Source organism: Prinia subflava, chromosome Z (genome assembly GCF_021018805.1).
Source record: "Prinia subflava isolate CZ2003 ecotype Zambia chromosome Z, Cam_Psub_1.2, whole genome shotgun sequence".
Taxonomy (NCBI): Eukaryota; Metazoa; Chordata; class Aves; order Passeriformes; family Cisticolidae; genus Prinia; species Prinia subflava.
In genome coordinates this window covers 86,124,142-86,138,453 of record NC_086283.1, presented here as the reverse complement: position 1 = coordinate 86,138,453, position 14,312 = coordinate 86,124,142, and the positions used below count along the sequence as shown (strand labels likewise).

The window sequence follows — 14,312 nt, the reverse complement described above, 5'->3', positions numbered from 1 at the left end:
AGTTATTTTTTCTAACTTCTGCAGAGCTTGCAGTTACATGTGTTTTTTCAATTTTTGTGATAGAAGGATAATCCAGTAATGGATGCTTAGTAGGAATCCTCACTGCTTCACAACACTGTTAGACATTTATTAGTAGCAATGTTGGCCCAAGGGGATGATGCACAAATGTGAGGAGTGGCTCAGAGAGCTGAGCTGGAGGTTGAGTTCAGCGAGAAGGGGAGGCAAATAAAATCCCAGCTATAGTAACAGGTGCAGCAGAGCCTGGCTCTTGCCAGAGCCCTTCCTGCAGATATCTGTGACAGCTGTGTGAACCAAAAAGAAGTCTGCAAATGCAAGAGCATCTCTATTGTGTTACATAAAACAGAGCATGGATACATCAGTAACAGTACTATGTGTGATGGCTTCTTAGGCTTCCATCAGTCTCTGGAAAAGATTCCACTCATATATTTTAAGATTTTTTTTTAAAAAAACCCAATTTTGGAAGAGTTTGAGTGTGATATGTCCAGAATCCCCTATCTAGTTCTGAGCTGATTTTATGCATAATACTTAGTACATCTGTATCTTGAATGTTTGCCATTATTGAAAAATAAAGAAAGCGTGTGAACTGAGGAGAAATGTGAATAACAAAGGTACAACATCTTGTTTATGTCAGATTTTTCAGACATTCCATATACTGACTGGTGTGGGCAGACCATTCACAATCACTTAGATGTGCATTCCTCCAAATTTTCTGAAATTTCAGGCTGTAGTGATGCAGTATCCCATGGTTCAGCCAGCAGCACCAAGAGTACAGAGCTTGTGTTAGGTAAGTTTGAAAGCCTTATGATTATTAGAGACTATCACTAATAAAGTATATTTTAGGCATTGTGAAAAAATTGTATTTCACTTATGTGCACTGCAACAAATTAATGTTTTTTATTAGACAAAAGCAAACAAATCTGATAAAAACATCATCCATCTGCAGGTGGGAGAATATAGTTCTAAACTCTCCTCCATCTGCTATACAGCATTTTTGCAGATATTTCCTCTGAAGTTACAAGCAAATTGATTGCCATTTTTTTTCTGTAAATGTTAATGTAAAAAAAAATCTTAGATTTACTAAATTACTGTAAAGAGAGACTTTTTTATATGCTTGTGTATTATATTTTGAATTATGGTGGTTTCTTATGAAGCAGCTGGTTATTAAATTCTCCATTATGATAGAAGCTTATCCAGTTTGCAACATGATTTAGTGGTAACAATACCAATGTAACTTTATCTTGCAGATTTTTCTTTTAAATGGTAGAAATATTTTTGAAAAGGTAAACTGTTTAAATGCCTGAAAATAGTGGTGTTCTAAGTTCTGATTTCAACAGAAATATTTTTGATAGCTTGGAATACATATGGAAATATGTGTGTTGATGTGTGTATAGAATGCATAAACCATCTTATACCACAGAGTTATGGTATAAGATCAGCTCAGTCAAAGAGAATTCTGTTTTAATCCTCACTGTTTTATTTGTTTTTCCAGGAGTAAAGTCAATCCCAGATGACACACCAGTGTGCAGGATCCTTCTGCGCAAAGAGGTCTTACGATTAGTTATCAATTTGAGTAGTTCAGTAGGAACTAAGGGCCATGAAACTGGACTTCTGACGTAAGTGCAATACATCACAGATGCTTTAGTGACACATGAGTATTCTCTTAAGGTCTCAGGGACGGGGAATAATCTCACTTCTCAAAAATTGTCAAGCAGATATGATGAATATAATGTAGAAGCTAAACAAATAATGTTTTTGATCTGTGTTTAGTATTTTACTCTTAATGAAACTTTTTAAAATCAGTAATTGAACTGTAGTGATTACATAGCATGTGTAGCATGTATCTTTAAAAAAAAACTAATATTTTTTTATTTTTGCTGAATAATAGATAAGTACAATAACAACCTGAAAGTGACTTCTTGGAAACTCAGCTCTACTTTAAGTAGCAGTACAACTCCTGAAAATAATTTCTTAAAAAAAAAAAAAAATCAAATATAGGAATATAATTCCAGAGACTAAAAGTTATAACTTGTAGGTTTCTGGTCTAGTGACATTGGAAACTGACAACTGCTGAAGGAAAATGCAGAAATGTGTGGTTTAGTTTCAAAAATGCTTATAGGTTTAAAAGACTACTTCAATCTTTTTTCCATATTTTTATGGCTGCTGTACATGTGGATGCCAATTATTTGATATACTGTTCTCTTTCTAAGCCTGGGCAATCACAACAATTCTGTACAACTTACAGGTTGTGTGTTCTGTTTCATCTCATCAGTGTAGATCTCTTCAGTTTGGTACAAAGCAGTGCTGTCTGTTGTGATTTTCTTTGCCTGTTACTGAAGATTTAATGATGTAGATCTTACGGGAAAGTTTGGTGGTTTTTAATACAACAGAAATCGGTTCAAGACTTATAAAATTTTGTTCATTCTCTTGTTCAGAATTAAGGAGAAGTATCCCCAAGCTTTTGATGACATATGCCTTTACTCTGAGGTGTCCTACTTGCTAGCACATTGTACATTTCGACTTCCATCCCGAAGGTTCATTCAGGAGCTGTTTCAAGATGTTCAGTTCTTGCAGGTAAGTGGAGGATGCACATGAACGCACCAAAATGGCTGGCTGGGTGCAGGTTCCATGTCCTCAGTAAAAGATGCTTTCAGATAGGTACATCCTAAAGGAAACACTTTTGTGATGTCTCCTGAGTAAAATCTCTAGCAATGTTAATACTCCATCTTTTCCTTCTAGATGCATGAGGAAGCAGAGGCTATTTTGGCAACCCCAACAAAACAGCCTGTAATCGATGCATCAGCTGAGTCCTGACCTCTGCTCAGGCAGTGCTCTGCACATGGACTTTGAAATGCTCAGACAACCTCCCGCTGACTGGATAAAAAGTTTGGAACATCACCTTCGAAACCTTCCAGAAGCTACTGGTACCTGAAGACTGAACTGAAAACATTTTCTTCCTCAACCCATTACTGGCACAGTCATTTGAGCCCTTTGGGGATTTATTAGACATTACCGTAGTTTTAATAATAGTAATTACCAGTATATGCAAGAGCCAAGCACTGAACACCTCCACAAGTTTTCATTTCATTTTCTACCATAAATTACAATGAAATAGGACAACTTGCAGAGACATTTTAAGTGACTTCCGATTCTGTTCCAGAGAAGCAGAACGATGCCTTGCTTTTTAAACCCTGGATACCAGGAATCAGAGAGATGGGGGTGCATTCCACTGCCAGCAATGGGGAGCCATGCTGTAGTAGTGGGCACCAGGGGATTAATGTTAGCCCTTCTCTGTTGATTTTTGTACTGTTTATAACACTACTTTGGGGATTTGTAACTTCAGACAGAAAGAAATGCCTCTGAATCTGAGGTTTCATTAAGTTATTTTAATATTGCTATAGTTGTAAGACATTTTATTAGCAGTCTCTTCGATTTCATTGCATTTACATATATGTATCTTATCTGAACCAGTTAAGGATTTTCACTACAATTTGATTTTCAAAACAAGTCATTTAAAATTTAAAATGCTGAAATCAGATTGTTTTCCCTGAATACTATGCATGTGTTTGCAGTTTCTACACTCATGCTCATATAGTACAAATGTGGGTCTTAGTCAACTACAATCCTTTAAAAAGCATGATTTGTATCAGATAAGCAAATATTGTAAAAACTGAACTTGAAGACATTTAATCATTGCAGGTTTTATGAGGAGACTTAAGTATGAGTGCTTTCCAAGTTCCACGGAAACAGCTTTTTATAATAACAAAGGTTTATTTGAATTTTCAATGGATTCGCGATCAAGCATCTGATAGTACTAATAATTGTAGTGAAAAGCCTTAAGTAACAAATTTTGGAGCAGCCGTACTTATAATTTTGTACTGGTATTTAAGACTTGTTGCAAAAGTTAAATGATACAGTGACTGGTAATGATTGAAGTAGTTGCCTCTATCATGTTACTAGTGCTGTTTCTAAACTAGTAAGTGCAAGCTAAAAAACAAAAGTAGTAGGAATCCCTGTCACTTTTATCATGGATCTAAAGATTCAGAAGCCTTTATATAAAGGTAGTATAAATATATGCAAATGTGTATATACAGTAGCATGGCCACCTTTGTTAGAATGCCTGTAATAGAAGGGATTACCCTTTGATTTTGATATAGGTGAATAATTCAGCTGGACTGTACTAAGTAGAACGTATTTTTATCCATTCACTCCTACCATTTTTTATAATTGTCAGATTAATACTTAAGTGAAATTTATCCTGATGCTCATATCTCTGTTCTTACTAGCTATGCTACTGGAGATTTCAATAAGTAGTCATGTGAACAGTAACACACAATTCCTAGTGAAACGTAGAATTTATTTGTTCTTACTGGAAATTTCATCATGCCACATAAGCACTGCTTTGCAGCTATCACTTCACTGAATTCTTAGGTGCACTGCATACCATCAGGTTCTGCTAAGCAGACTGTAAGTTGCTGCTCATAGTTAAATTTAGTTCCTAAGATTATCTTTTCATGAGTTCCCACTGAAAGGAGCAGAAAGAAACTGATTGAACTCTTCTATGGTCATTGACACAAATAATACATCTGTGTGGCAAGACATGTTTGAAATGTTTAGAAAACACACCACACTGGTAACTATTGGACTTCTGGTCATAAGAAATAAATGCTTCTGTAAAACCAAAATGTCAATCACAGTAGACCAAATAGTGGTATAAACTCCAAAGGAAAATAATGTAGTTTTCCCACAAATGGGGATAGCGTATGTTATACAGTAGTTTCAAACACTACCTCAGTTAGGCTAGAGTAGAAGAGATTTGTTTTAATAACTAAATGGGGTTACATTGAACAACTCCATGTTATTTTTCTGCAGTTAAGGCAAAATAAACAAGTTTTATCACCTGTATTTAAAAAACCCACCTCTGTTCATTTGTTAAGTTCAACCCATAGCACTTAATGTAGAAAGCATCATAGGAAGGCCTCTGATTATAGAAAGGTAAGCAAATATACTTTTGAAAGAATCTCCATCCTGAAATGCTCATGTATTCTGAATAACACACTTGTGTGAGGATCCATGACAACAGAAACTTGACATAAAAGATTATGGCTGCAAATTCAGTATAAAGCGTGATTTTTCTTCTGAAAGTGTATGAGTGTCAGTAGATTTCAACAAGTATGCATCAAGAATGTTAGGTCTGTATTGTATATAACATACATTTCTAGAAAATTAATTTACACACTGACATTAAGCTCACATTGATGTTTCACTTTAATTGGCAGATGAAGGGGATACTGTTATTGAAGGAAATTTATATTGGCTTAGTTATAAACTGTGAATTTCTAATTTTATAGTTTTCTTTATTTTTAAATGTCCCTTTCAAAGTCCTTATTTTGGGGTTTTATTTGTATCATGATAAAACTTCGAAAGAAAGCTGTAGTAAATAATGATTGTGCTTACATTAGCCCTAATAAAAAATCTCTTCCACTTCTCCTAGGGAAGCTGACAGACCACCCACTTTTTCTATTTCCATTCTGAGTGATTGGTGACACTGCTCAATAAATGGTACCGTGTGTAGCATTCACTTACACTGTGTACTGATGCAGTTGGGTTGCTGTGGCAGAGAAAACCCCTCACGGACTCAGCTCGCGCACACAGCTCAGAGGTGGAGCCGCCCCGGGAGGGAGAGGCTGCCGGTGGAACCAGTCACAGTCACCACCAGCTGCCTGCTCCTCTTGGTGTGCTCTGACAGGCAGGGGAAAGGGGGGCCCTTTCCCAGGGCACAGAGCTGACTGACAGGCACCCGTGCGCCTCCACGAGGGCCTGGTCCTCTCCACAGAGGGAAGGAGGGTGCGGCTGGCGCCGAGTGTCTCCTTTTGGAGAAGGAGTCCTTTTCACCGCTCTGAAATTCAGAAATGCAGAACGCTCCCAGCTGTTGTGGACATCACTTGGAGCTGGAGATGATCAGGCTTTGAAGTTCCCAACTCCCAGTGTGGGGCCCCTGGCATGTTGTGTTTGAAACGTGCTTTCCTCATCTGACAGCTCTTACTTGACATCTCGACAAACATACCCTAAATGCACTCTTTGCAGGGTGGTGGTGGTTTTTCCCCAAGTGGAGTTCTAAACAATTCACTAGTTTTGGGTGCAGTGGCACAGCACACTGAGGTAAGCTGCCCTTATAAACATCCATAAGGCACCTGTGAGAATCCTGCTTGCCTTTCTGACTTCACTTTGAAACATACATAGTGGTCTGGAAAGAGAGTTGTGGTTTGCAGTGAGACTGAAAACAAAACCAAAGCGCCTCTCCTGGGTACCTGAAGAGTGAGGTAGCTGTGCATGAAGCAGACTGTAACCAAAACCTAGTGAGAAATGGAAGAGTTGCTGCTTTGTAGTCTGTGCCTTGGCATTTGGCAGTTTGGGCAGCAGGAAGCTGGCAAAGCGTGTGAGCGAACATGAGCTCAGGTGCAGCAACCACAGCAGGAGAATTCTCACCAGGCTCTGAGGTCCTGCTCACCTCCCCGCGCCCTGCTGCTCTGAGCTGCACAGGAGCCACTTGAAAGCAGATCCAGCAACTTCTGGGTTTAAGTCACCCTTCAATTACTGTGTGCTTATGACAGGTATACGATGCGAGAGCAAAAAACTGTAAAAGACTTCGGAGGACACACTAGAAACAATGTTTTTATTTTTCTAGAGGTCTCCAATCTCTTAGGTTCTTCTTAACTCCCAATGCTGGTTCCCTGGATAGCTTTGTTTTCAACAGATTTATAGTCATTAAAGAATGTGGATTTTCTTTGGGTTGTTTCTGTAGTGTAGATGGACAGCAATGCCACAGCATGCAGAAATTGCACATTTTGCTTGAGTTGCTTTTTAAAATAGACTATTTTTTGCGAAACCTAATTTATGCCAAAAAATGTAACATCATTTTGCCACTGAATAGGGTGTTTCAGCACAAAATGCTATGCTTAAAGGGGGGAAAAAGGCTTTACACTTTGTAAATTTAATTGAAAAATTATTCTAATTCTGGGCTGTCAGCATCCCTAAAACTGCATTACAAGAGATAATCTAAATTAATGATTCTGATCTGAGGGAAGGGATCAAGAAAAATCTCAGTACTTACTCTCCCTGTCCTGTGTGGTCTTTTTTTGTTTAGTAATACGCTGCTACATATTTGGAGGTTCTAGTGTTTGTAGGTCACTGAACAGACATTGAAATCTGATTTATATTGTATACCTGTAACATAGAAAGAGAAAGTATTTATATATTTTACATAAGAATATTGCATTGAGCTGTGTATAATTTAAACAGAGGCTTGTCCCAAAATGATAATGCCCACCTTGATTTTTTTTTTGTTTTTCTTTTTTCTTTCCTTTTTTTTTTTTTTTTTTTGTATACTGTGTACAGTTCATGTCAACGAGCATTAAAGGCCTCCTGAAGCATAGTCTTATCAAAGGGATGCATTGTTAATAAAATGTACTTAAACTTCTTGCAGTTGTTCTGGTCTCCTGTGTACCTCTCAGCAACAGAAAGGAGTTGGAATTTAATTCATCTTTGTAAGTTACTAGTTAACTAGAACAATCAGAAGCTTCCCAAATAAATTATTTTGTCAAAAATGTATTTTACATTAATGCTTTATAAGCTACAGAGACTCTTTTATAGTTCACACACACACCATTTTTATTTTAAAAATTTAACATACTGAGAATGATTTTCTATTTTGTGATGGTTTAAATATTAGCATTTCAACAACAGCTGTGGAAGTTGCATTATGAACAAAAAAAAAAGAGGATAACAGTTTTGAACTCATTCAACCATTAATGCAAGACAGATGTTTTAATATATAAAAATTATACACACTTCTCCACGTAGGCCAAAATACTTCTCTAATAACAATACTTCTCAGTTGTGGTTCCCAGACAGTGCCTTCCACTGGCATAGAGGCATTATCCTTCCTGGAATGCTCCATTTGTGTGCTTTTTATGCACAGGAGGTTTCACAGAGCATTACCCATCAGAGCCAGGAAGCAGAAGGGTTTGTAGGGAAAGAGAAGCAGGCTTCTCCTTCCCTCACCCAGCAGTCTGAAACAAGTGTGTCACTGCATCCAGATAATGGAATTTCATCAGAGCAGGAATCTCCCCAGGAATGACCAGGGGACTGAGAAGTGGGAACTCAGCCTCCATGTGTCTCACCCCATCATCAGGAAGGCAAAACTGGCTGAACCCCCAAACCCCTTCATTCACTTCCTGGGTGGAATTGCTGCATCCAGGCCTCAGTGGCAGCAGCTGTTTCAAAGCAGGGAGTTGTGCCTGGTTGCAGCTGGCAGGAGGAACTGCCAAAATGTCAAAATTTAAAATGCTTTGTGCTATACTCTGATTTCTTTGACTGACATCTATGAATTCCTTAGAACACAACTCTTGATTTAGGATACCTTTTCAACATTTTAGAATAAATACACCTTTTTCTGAAATGTACAGCTCAGTTTTGTACTGGTTGTGACAAAGCAGCTGCCTTATGTTTATCGGCCTTTTTTTCAGCAGTAAAGCTTTTAAGCTACACAGGGACATAAAATGTGATGAAGCACTCTGGAGAAGCAAGTGTTCCAAGCTGTAAAAATACTGTGTTATCAAGCTTTCACATGCATTGTCACTCAAAGAAGAGGCTAGGATAAAGGAAGGAAGTTTTCCCTGGGATGTGTATGTCAACATCAGTCTTACCCTCACTGTTCTCTTGCCCTTCAGCAGAATGTGCCCAGCCGTGCTTCCTTATTCAGCTGGCTGGAGGCTGAAAGGAAGGGCCACTGTGCAAACTCTTCTCTACTTCTCAAGTCTGTGAGCCACCTGCACCTGTGCACAGCACACACGTGGCATGGTGTGGACTGAACGCCTCCAGCCACATCTGCCTATCTCTACCTTTGTACCTCCCCTTTTTCTGGCTGAAGACTCCTCCCTGTTAGCAGTCAGGGCCTGTCAGCCCACAGGCTGTGCAGCATCTTACTAGTTTTCCTGTCGCAACGCAGCTTGTGACATTACAACAATATCTGTAAGCAGCAGTATAAAAACTAGATGTGGTTCAGTGTCAGAACTCACTTTGTCTCCAGCTGCTTGGTTTCTAGGAGTGTGATTAGCTAATTAAACATAAGGAAAGCAAGTAACTGCATTTTAGCAAACTAGCTCAACATCAAATTGTCAGACACCCTTCATTTTTTTCCTCTTGAGAGTCATTTATGGTGGGCTCTTAACTTGAAACCTTCTCTTTGTGACAGATTCCAAACAGCTTAAGGAGGCAAACCCAAAGGGTTCCTTGTGCACTGAGGTAAATCTGATGAGACTTTCAACTACAACTCCAACTGTACAGCTTCACTACAAATGTATGATTTCCTGAAATCAAAATGAAAGGCCAAATTCACTGCTGCCTACTGTGGGAATTCTGAGTGTTACTATATATATATATATATATATATATATATATATATATATATATATATATATTTAAACTCATGCAAAAATAGTGTTGGGAGATCTAGATGTATGCAGCCATTGAACACGATGTTCCTCACGAACAGGATTCATACACTTGTGCCTCTGACCAGCCTGTCTGAGCGGCTGGCTGGGGCTTGCTGTGGAAATTACAAGGGACAATGCCAAAAGCTCAGCTCATGTGCACAAGCAGAGACCATGCAATGTGGTTCCACCTCTGGAAAATTAACTCCTTTCCACCTAACTCCCTACATCTCTTCCATGTATAGTTACTATTTTAAAGGGTTTTTAGGCTGAGAAGGCAGAAGTGTGAGGAGCCCCAGTTACAAGAAATGGAAGCAGGGTTTTCTCTATAAGAATCTGTTTTCTGTGCTCTTTCACACATCAAGTGCAGTTCGGACACAGGTGAAAATTCAGGATGATCACTGGATTTGAGTGCTCTGGGCAGCACTCCTGGGGAAGTCAAAGTTCCTTTGAATCTTGTAGGAATGAGCCACAGTGTGTGCAGGGACTGCTTCTATGACGACTCTTTACATTGTTTGAGAGAGAGAAGATACAACCCAGCCCCCAAAAGGAGCAGGCTGGGTAATGCTCCATGCCCAGCAGCACAGCACACATCGGCTGGGGTGGCCACAGTACACAGAGAGAACACTGCTAGAGAAACACACTCCTAGCAGCACAACCTTCCCACTTATTTCATTTACTCCTCTGCTTCAGGAATAAAGTTTTAATCTCTGCAAAATAAAGCAGTCCTCTGCATCAGCCTGTGACAGACTGCTCTGATGTAACTTTCTGCATAATACAGGCCACAAACCAGCCTATAAATCTCATCTAATGCCCTTAAGTTGAAATGGAACCATAACACACATAATGCCTGTGTAAATCAGTACTCAAAACTAGTCCAGAAACAACAGCTTTGCTGTATTAATAGAAGTCAGGCAGCTGGGCTTGTGAGAGCCCTAATCAAAAGAAGCTGTGGTTTTAGAAATTCTCATTTACAGTGTGTAGACAAACACTGGATGGACTCACTGAAGGACAGAAGCCTCCCTCCCAGGCAGTGCTCATCTGTTTGTGAGATGTATCTCAGACTGCTCTTTCTTTCAGCTCTTTCTCTGGTGGTTGAGGCTGCATCCTCATGAAAAACATCTAAATAGCATTGTGGCTGGTACTGCACCACTGCCTGATTTGTCTTGCCTGCTCCCAGTGTCTCCGGTATTTGGTAGGGATCAGATTCAGCCCTAAGTGGAGAAGAATAAGCAAAGTTCTCAAAACAGATAGGAGTTTGAGGTGCAGGTGTGGGTGGAAAGTCTCTTGCTACATTTTCACTAGGGTAAATCCAGGAAGAATTGTGACCATCAATCTTATCTTCAGTTGGTGTTGGAGGTAATGGGCTCCAGGTAACAGGATGCAATTTCTGAGCTTCAGCATTACTGTCCATGGCTAGCTTGTCAGGAAGGCAGTCAGTTATCTTCAGCACTTTCTCAGAATCAATCTGCAAGAAATCATTAAACAAAAAAACTACCCAATGAAAGATGCCCAGAGTAGAGAAAAGAGAGTGATTATTTCAAGGAATTCTAATACTCCTACACATTGTTTTTCAGTCTGCACTTTTCAAATAAATGAAGGAAAACCCACACAGAGGATATTTGATAAAAGCTGTATTTCATGTGAAATTTATCAGACTATTTATTTAGAGATTTCTTTTTTAAATAAACTCATGATGACTATATTTGAGGAAGGAACCACATCTCTCTGCTATAAGACTTGGCCAGGTTTTTGATATGGGCTGGTTTTAGTTTGAGGCAGAAGCAACTGGAAGACAGCAGCAGCAGTTGTTAGGTGTACTTCACTCCTCGCTCTCGTGCTGCTGCTCAGTGAACACCAGCAGCCCCACATGTGCCAGGGCAAAGGCTTTGGAGCCCTCTGCATGCAGCACAGAAGCAGCAGCTCCCAGTTTGAAGGGCCAGTCCTGTTCTCCCAGCCAGGCCTGGCAGAACCCCTGCATCCTCCCATGGCCAGCAGCAGCACGGCCCTGCAGTGTCCTCCCGAGGGACCCGGGGCAGACACAGCCCGGGGCTGCAGGGAAGACCCTGCACTACCCTCTGGCCCTCACACAGTGCAGGGCTCTGAACAGTAACAGTGGAGGAATCACCTGCTGATCAAAAGGTTTCATTGATTCTCCAGCTGTGCATTTTCTTTTTGCAGTAACAGACTGGAATATAAGCTGGTCATTGCAGAGTCACATGAATGCCAAAAGGACAGTTTAACATCAAATGGTAATACTGAACTGTGTTAATTTCTGTATAATGATTAAATGTAGTCAACACAAAAACTGACAAGAAGTTAATTTTTAAATGCAGTCAACAAAAGAATATTTCTTTTTTAATCTATTAAGCAAAGAATGGACAAATTAAAAAGTCTAGATTTTCAGTGATCTTACCTTAAACTCTTTGAATGACAGTGCTTTACTCTTGTTTGGACTAGGTATTACAGGACAGCAGCACTCCTTCACCCTGGAAAAAAAAAAGACCAAATAAGTGACATTTTTGTTCTTTTATCAAAACTCTCTGAGCAGAAGCCACCCATAGATGTCTACAGGCACAGCAGCGGATGACCAGTGTTTCAGAAATGTCACAAGCAAGTACTTAAAAATCCACACAGTCAGACAGCCAAAGGAAGAAATGAATAAGGCCTTGCAGTGGGCTTGAAGAAACAAACTGCAGCAGTGGTTTGTGAATTAGATTAGTTATATTCTCTGTCTACAACAGAAACATGCATTACAACTTACCACTCCATCTTCCAGTGGCATAGCGCTGCAACTAGGGTTGGAATTATCACTAGCAGGAATACAAAGTACAGCATGTTTGCTGTGGAAGAAAAATACTTTAAAACTTTGTTTTTAATTTTTCACATGTTAAAATCAATATAGATTGAGGTTCTGGGGCAAAAATCAAGTCTGTGTGGGATGCCTGCCAACTCAGGCTTTTGCTGCTAACTCAGCAGCAAAACTGTGTGATCCATGGTTGCAAGGTAGTTTGGCTGAAGATTCTGGGATATCTGTGTAAGCCTCTAGACCTCGATTACCAGAATGGAATTATACCTAGATTGCTTTTTATTTGCCCTCATATTGGCACCTTAGCTGTAAGAGTAATTTATGAAAGTTAAGGCATTGATAACCTCACTTAAGTACTGTTCTAGGTTTTCTCTCAGACTCGCAGAGAAAACAGAGTTTTACTGTGAGACATGAGCAACATCTGTACTTCCATTTTAGACTCACTATAGCAAGAAAAACTCTACACAAGGGTTCAAGTCTCCTAGGATATATGCTGATACAGGGATCTCAGTATTTCCTGCTAGCTGGAAGATAGCCTTGGGCCATGCTGTTCATGGACAGTTGAGGCTGTAGGTGGGCTGAGGGGAGCACTAGCTAGTGCCTGCTCTCCCTCCGCCTGGTCCAGTGCCCTCCTGCCCTGTGCCAGAGAGTTTATGGATCCCTATCACACACCATAGGAGGGAATTGACATGCTACATTCTCCTTCTATCTCTTTAGGGTTAATTAAGCCCTTGGTTTTATTCTCTGCTTGCTGCACAAACATCTGACTGGCTGATGGGAGCTAGAACTTGTGTGTTAGAAGCAGAAATGTGCCTGTGAGGGTGTCACGATGGTCAGACACTGTAGCAGTTAACCTAAACCATGGAGTCTCCCTGTGTAAGCCAATGCTTCCCCCTTTCCCATCCCTTCCCCCTCATCTCCAACCCCAACAAGTTTTTCAAAACCAGACATCTCTAGTTTGGATGCTAAATTTCACAACCATGCTGACTGGTATTTTCAAGGGACAAAGCTATGGGCAAATGATTTCCTCTTCTGCTTTGGTGATCAAATCTGCCCTGTTAACAGACTACCCTGCCCATGCCAACAAACCTTTCTGTATTGGCTTATGAAGGAGTAAACTTGGAAATGGTTTTAAAGACTGATGAGAATAAGAATCAACACAAGAAAGTTCAAGAGTCCATGCAGGAATTACCTGTTTGCACACAAGTCTGTTGGTTTTCCTATATTCATGACTTTTAATGAATAAGTTAAATCCAAATACAAATCTACAATGAGTTCTAACAAACAATACTCATTAGGCATGTAAATGTGCATATATTGAGCTATTTCCCAGAAAGATATAAGACTTAAATTAGTATGTAAATTAGGATTGTTTAAAATGTAGAAAAAATCCTTTCTGCTTAGAAGTATCAAAATGCTGTGTTGGTATGCTCACATCATTTCCCAGTTAAGGGTCTTTCTTAAGTGAATGTTGCATTGAATTAAAAGTTTTCCCTTAAGAAAGAAAAACTATTATAACATTTTTAGTCATCCCATCCTTCTCCTAGAGGATATTATTCACAGCCAGTACTCACAGTTAGATGGTGTATCTATGTATCCAAAGTTAAAAATGGGAGTCTCTCCTCCACCTGTAAATGCTTTAACCACTATTTTGTATTTTGTGTTTGGCATCAGGTGTTTCACGGTGTATCTCTTCTCTTCTGGGTTTTTAATTGTGTATTTACATAGCTCTGATCCATCTAAAACAAAACAGATAAGATAGAATCATGGGATCACAGAATGCTCTGGGTTAGAAGGCACCCTAAGGATCACATAGTTCCATCTCCCCTGCCATGGGCAGGGACACCTTCCACTAGACCAGGTTACTCAGCCCTATCCAGCCTGGCCTTCAACACTTCCAGACATCCACAGCTTCTCTGGGCAACCTGTTCCAGAGCCTCACTACCCTCACAGTAAGTCTAATAGCTAATCTAAACTGAGACCCACACTGT

General features: G+C 39.7%; 2 protein-coding genes across 4 annotated transcripts in view; one reads left to right on the top strand and one right to left on the bottom strand.

Annotated features, from left to right (window-relative positions):
- Positions 1–7,499, top strand: part of RICTOR (RPTOR independent companion of MTOR complex 2) — a 77,880-nt gene extending 70,381 nt beyond the window's left edge. The window contains exons 35-38 of one of the 2 annotated variants that reach the window (XM_063423651.1): positions 743–805; positions 1,511–1,634; positions 2,454–2,592; positions 2,758–7,499. In XM_063423651.1, the coding sequence (XP_063279721.1) occupies positions 743–805; positions 1,511–1,634; positions 2,454–2,592; positions 2,758–2,832 (401 nt within the window). In that variant the 3' untranslated portion in view covers positions 2,833–7,499. Of the gene's footprint in view, positions 1–652; positions 806–1,510; positions 1,635–2,453; positions 2,593–2,757 lie in introns of both variants that reach the window. The other variant, XM_063423650.1, reaches the window with a different exon arrangement.
- A 164-nt stretch (positions 7,500–7,663) lies between these two features.
- The window catches only part of LOC134564659 (oncostatin-M-specific receptor subunit beta-like), a 32,225-nt gene continuing 25,576 nt past the window's right edge, over positions 7,664–14,312 (bottom strand). For both annotated transcript variants that reach the window (XM_063423653.1, XM_063423652.1), the window contains 4 exons: positions 13,896–14,060; positions 12,277–12,355; positions 11,929–12,001; positions 7,664–10,980 (listed from right to left, as the gene is read on the bottom strand). In XM_063423653.1, the coding sequence (XP_063279723.1) occupies positions 10,480–10,980; positions 11,929–12,001; positions 12,277–12,355; positions 13,896–14,060 (818 nt within the window). In that variant the 3' untranslated portion in view covers positions 7,664–10,479. The remainder of the gene's footprint in view (positions 10,981–11,928; positions 12,002–12,276; positions 12,356–13,895; positions 14,061–14,312) is intronic.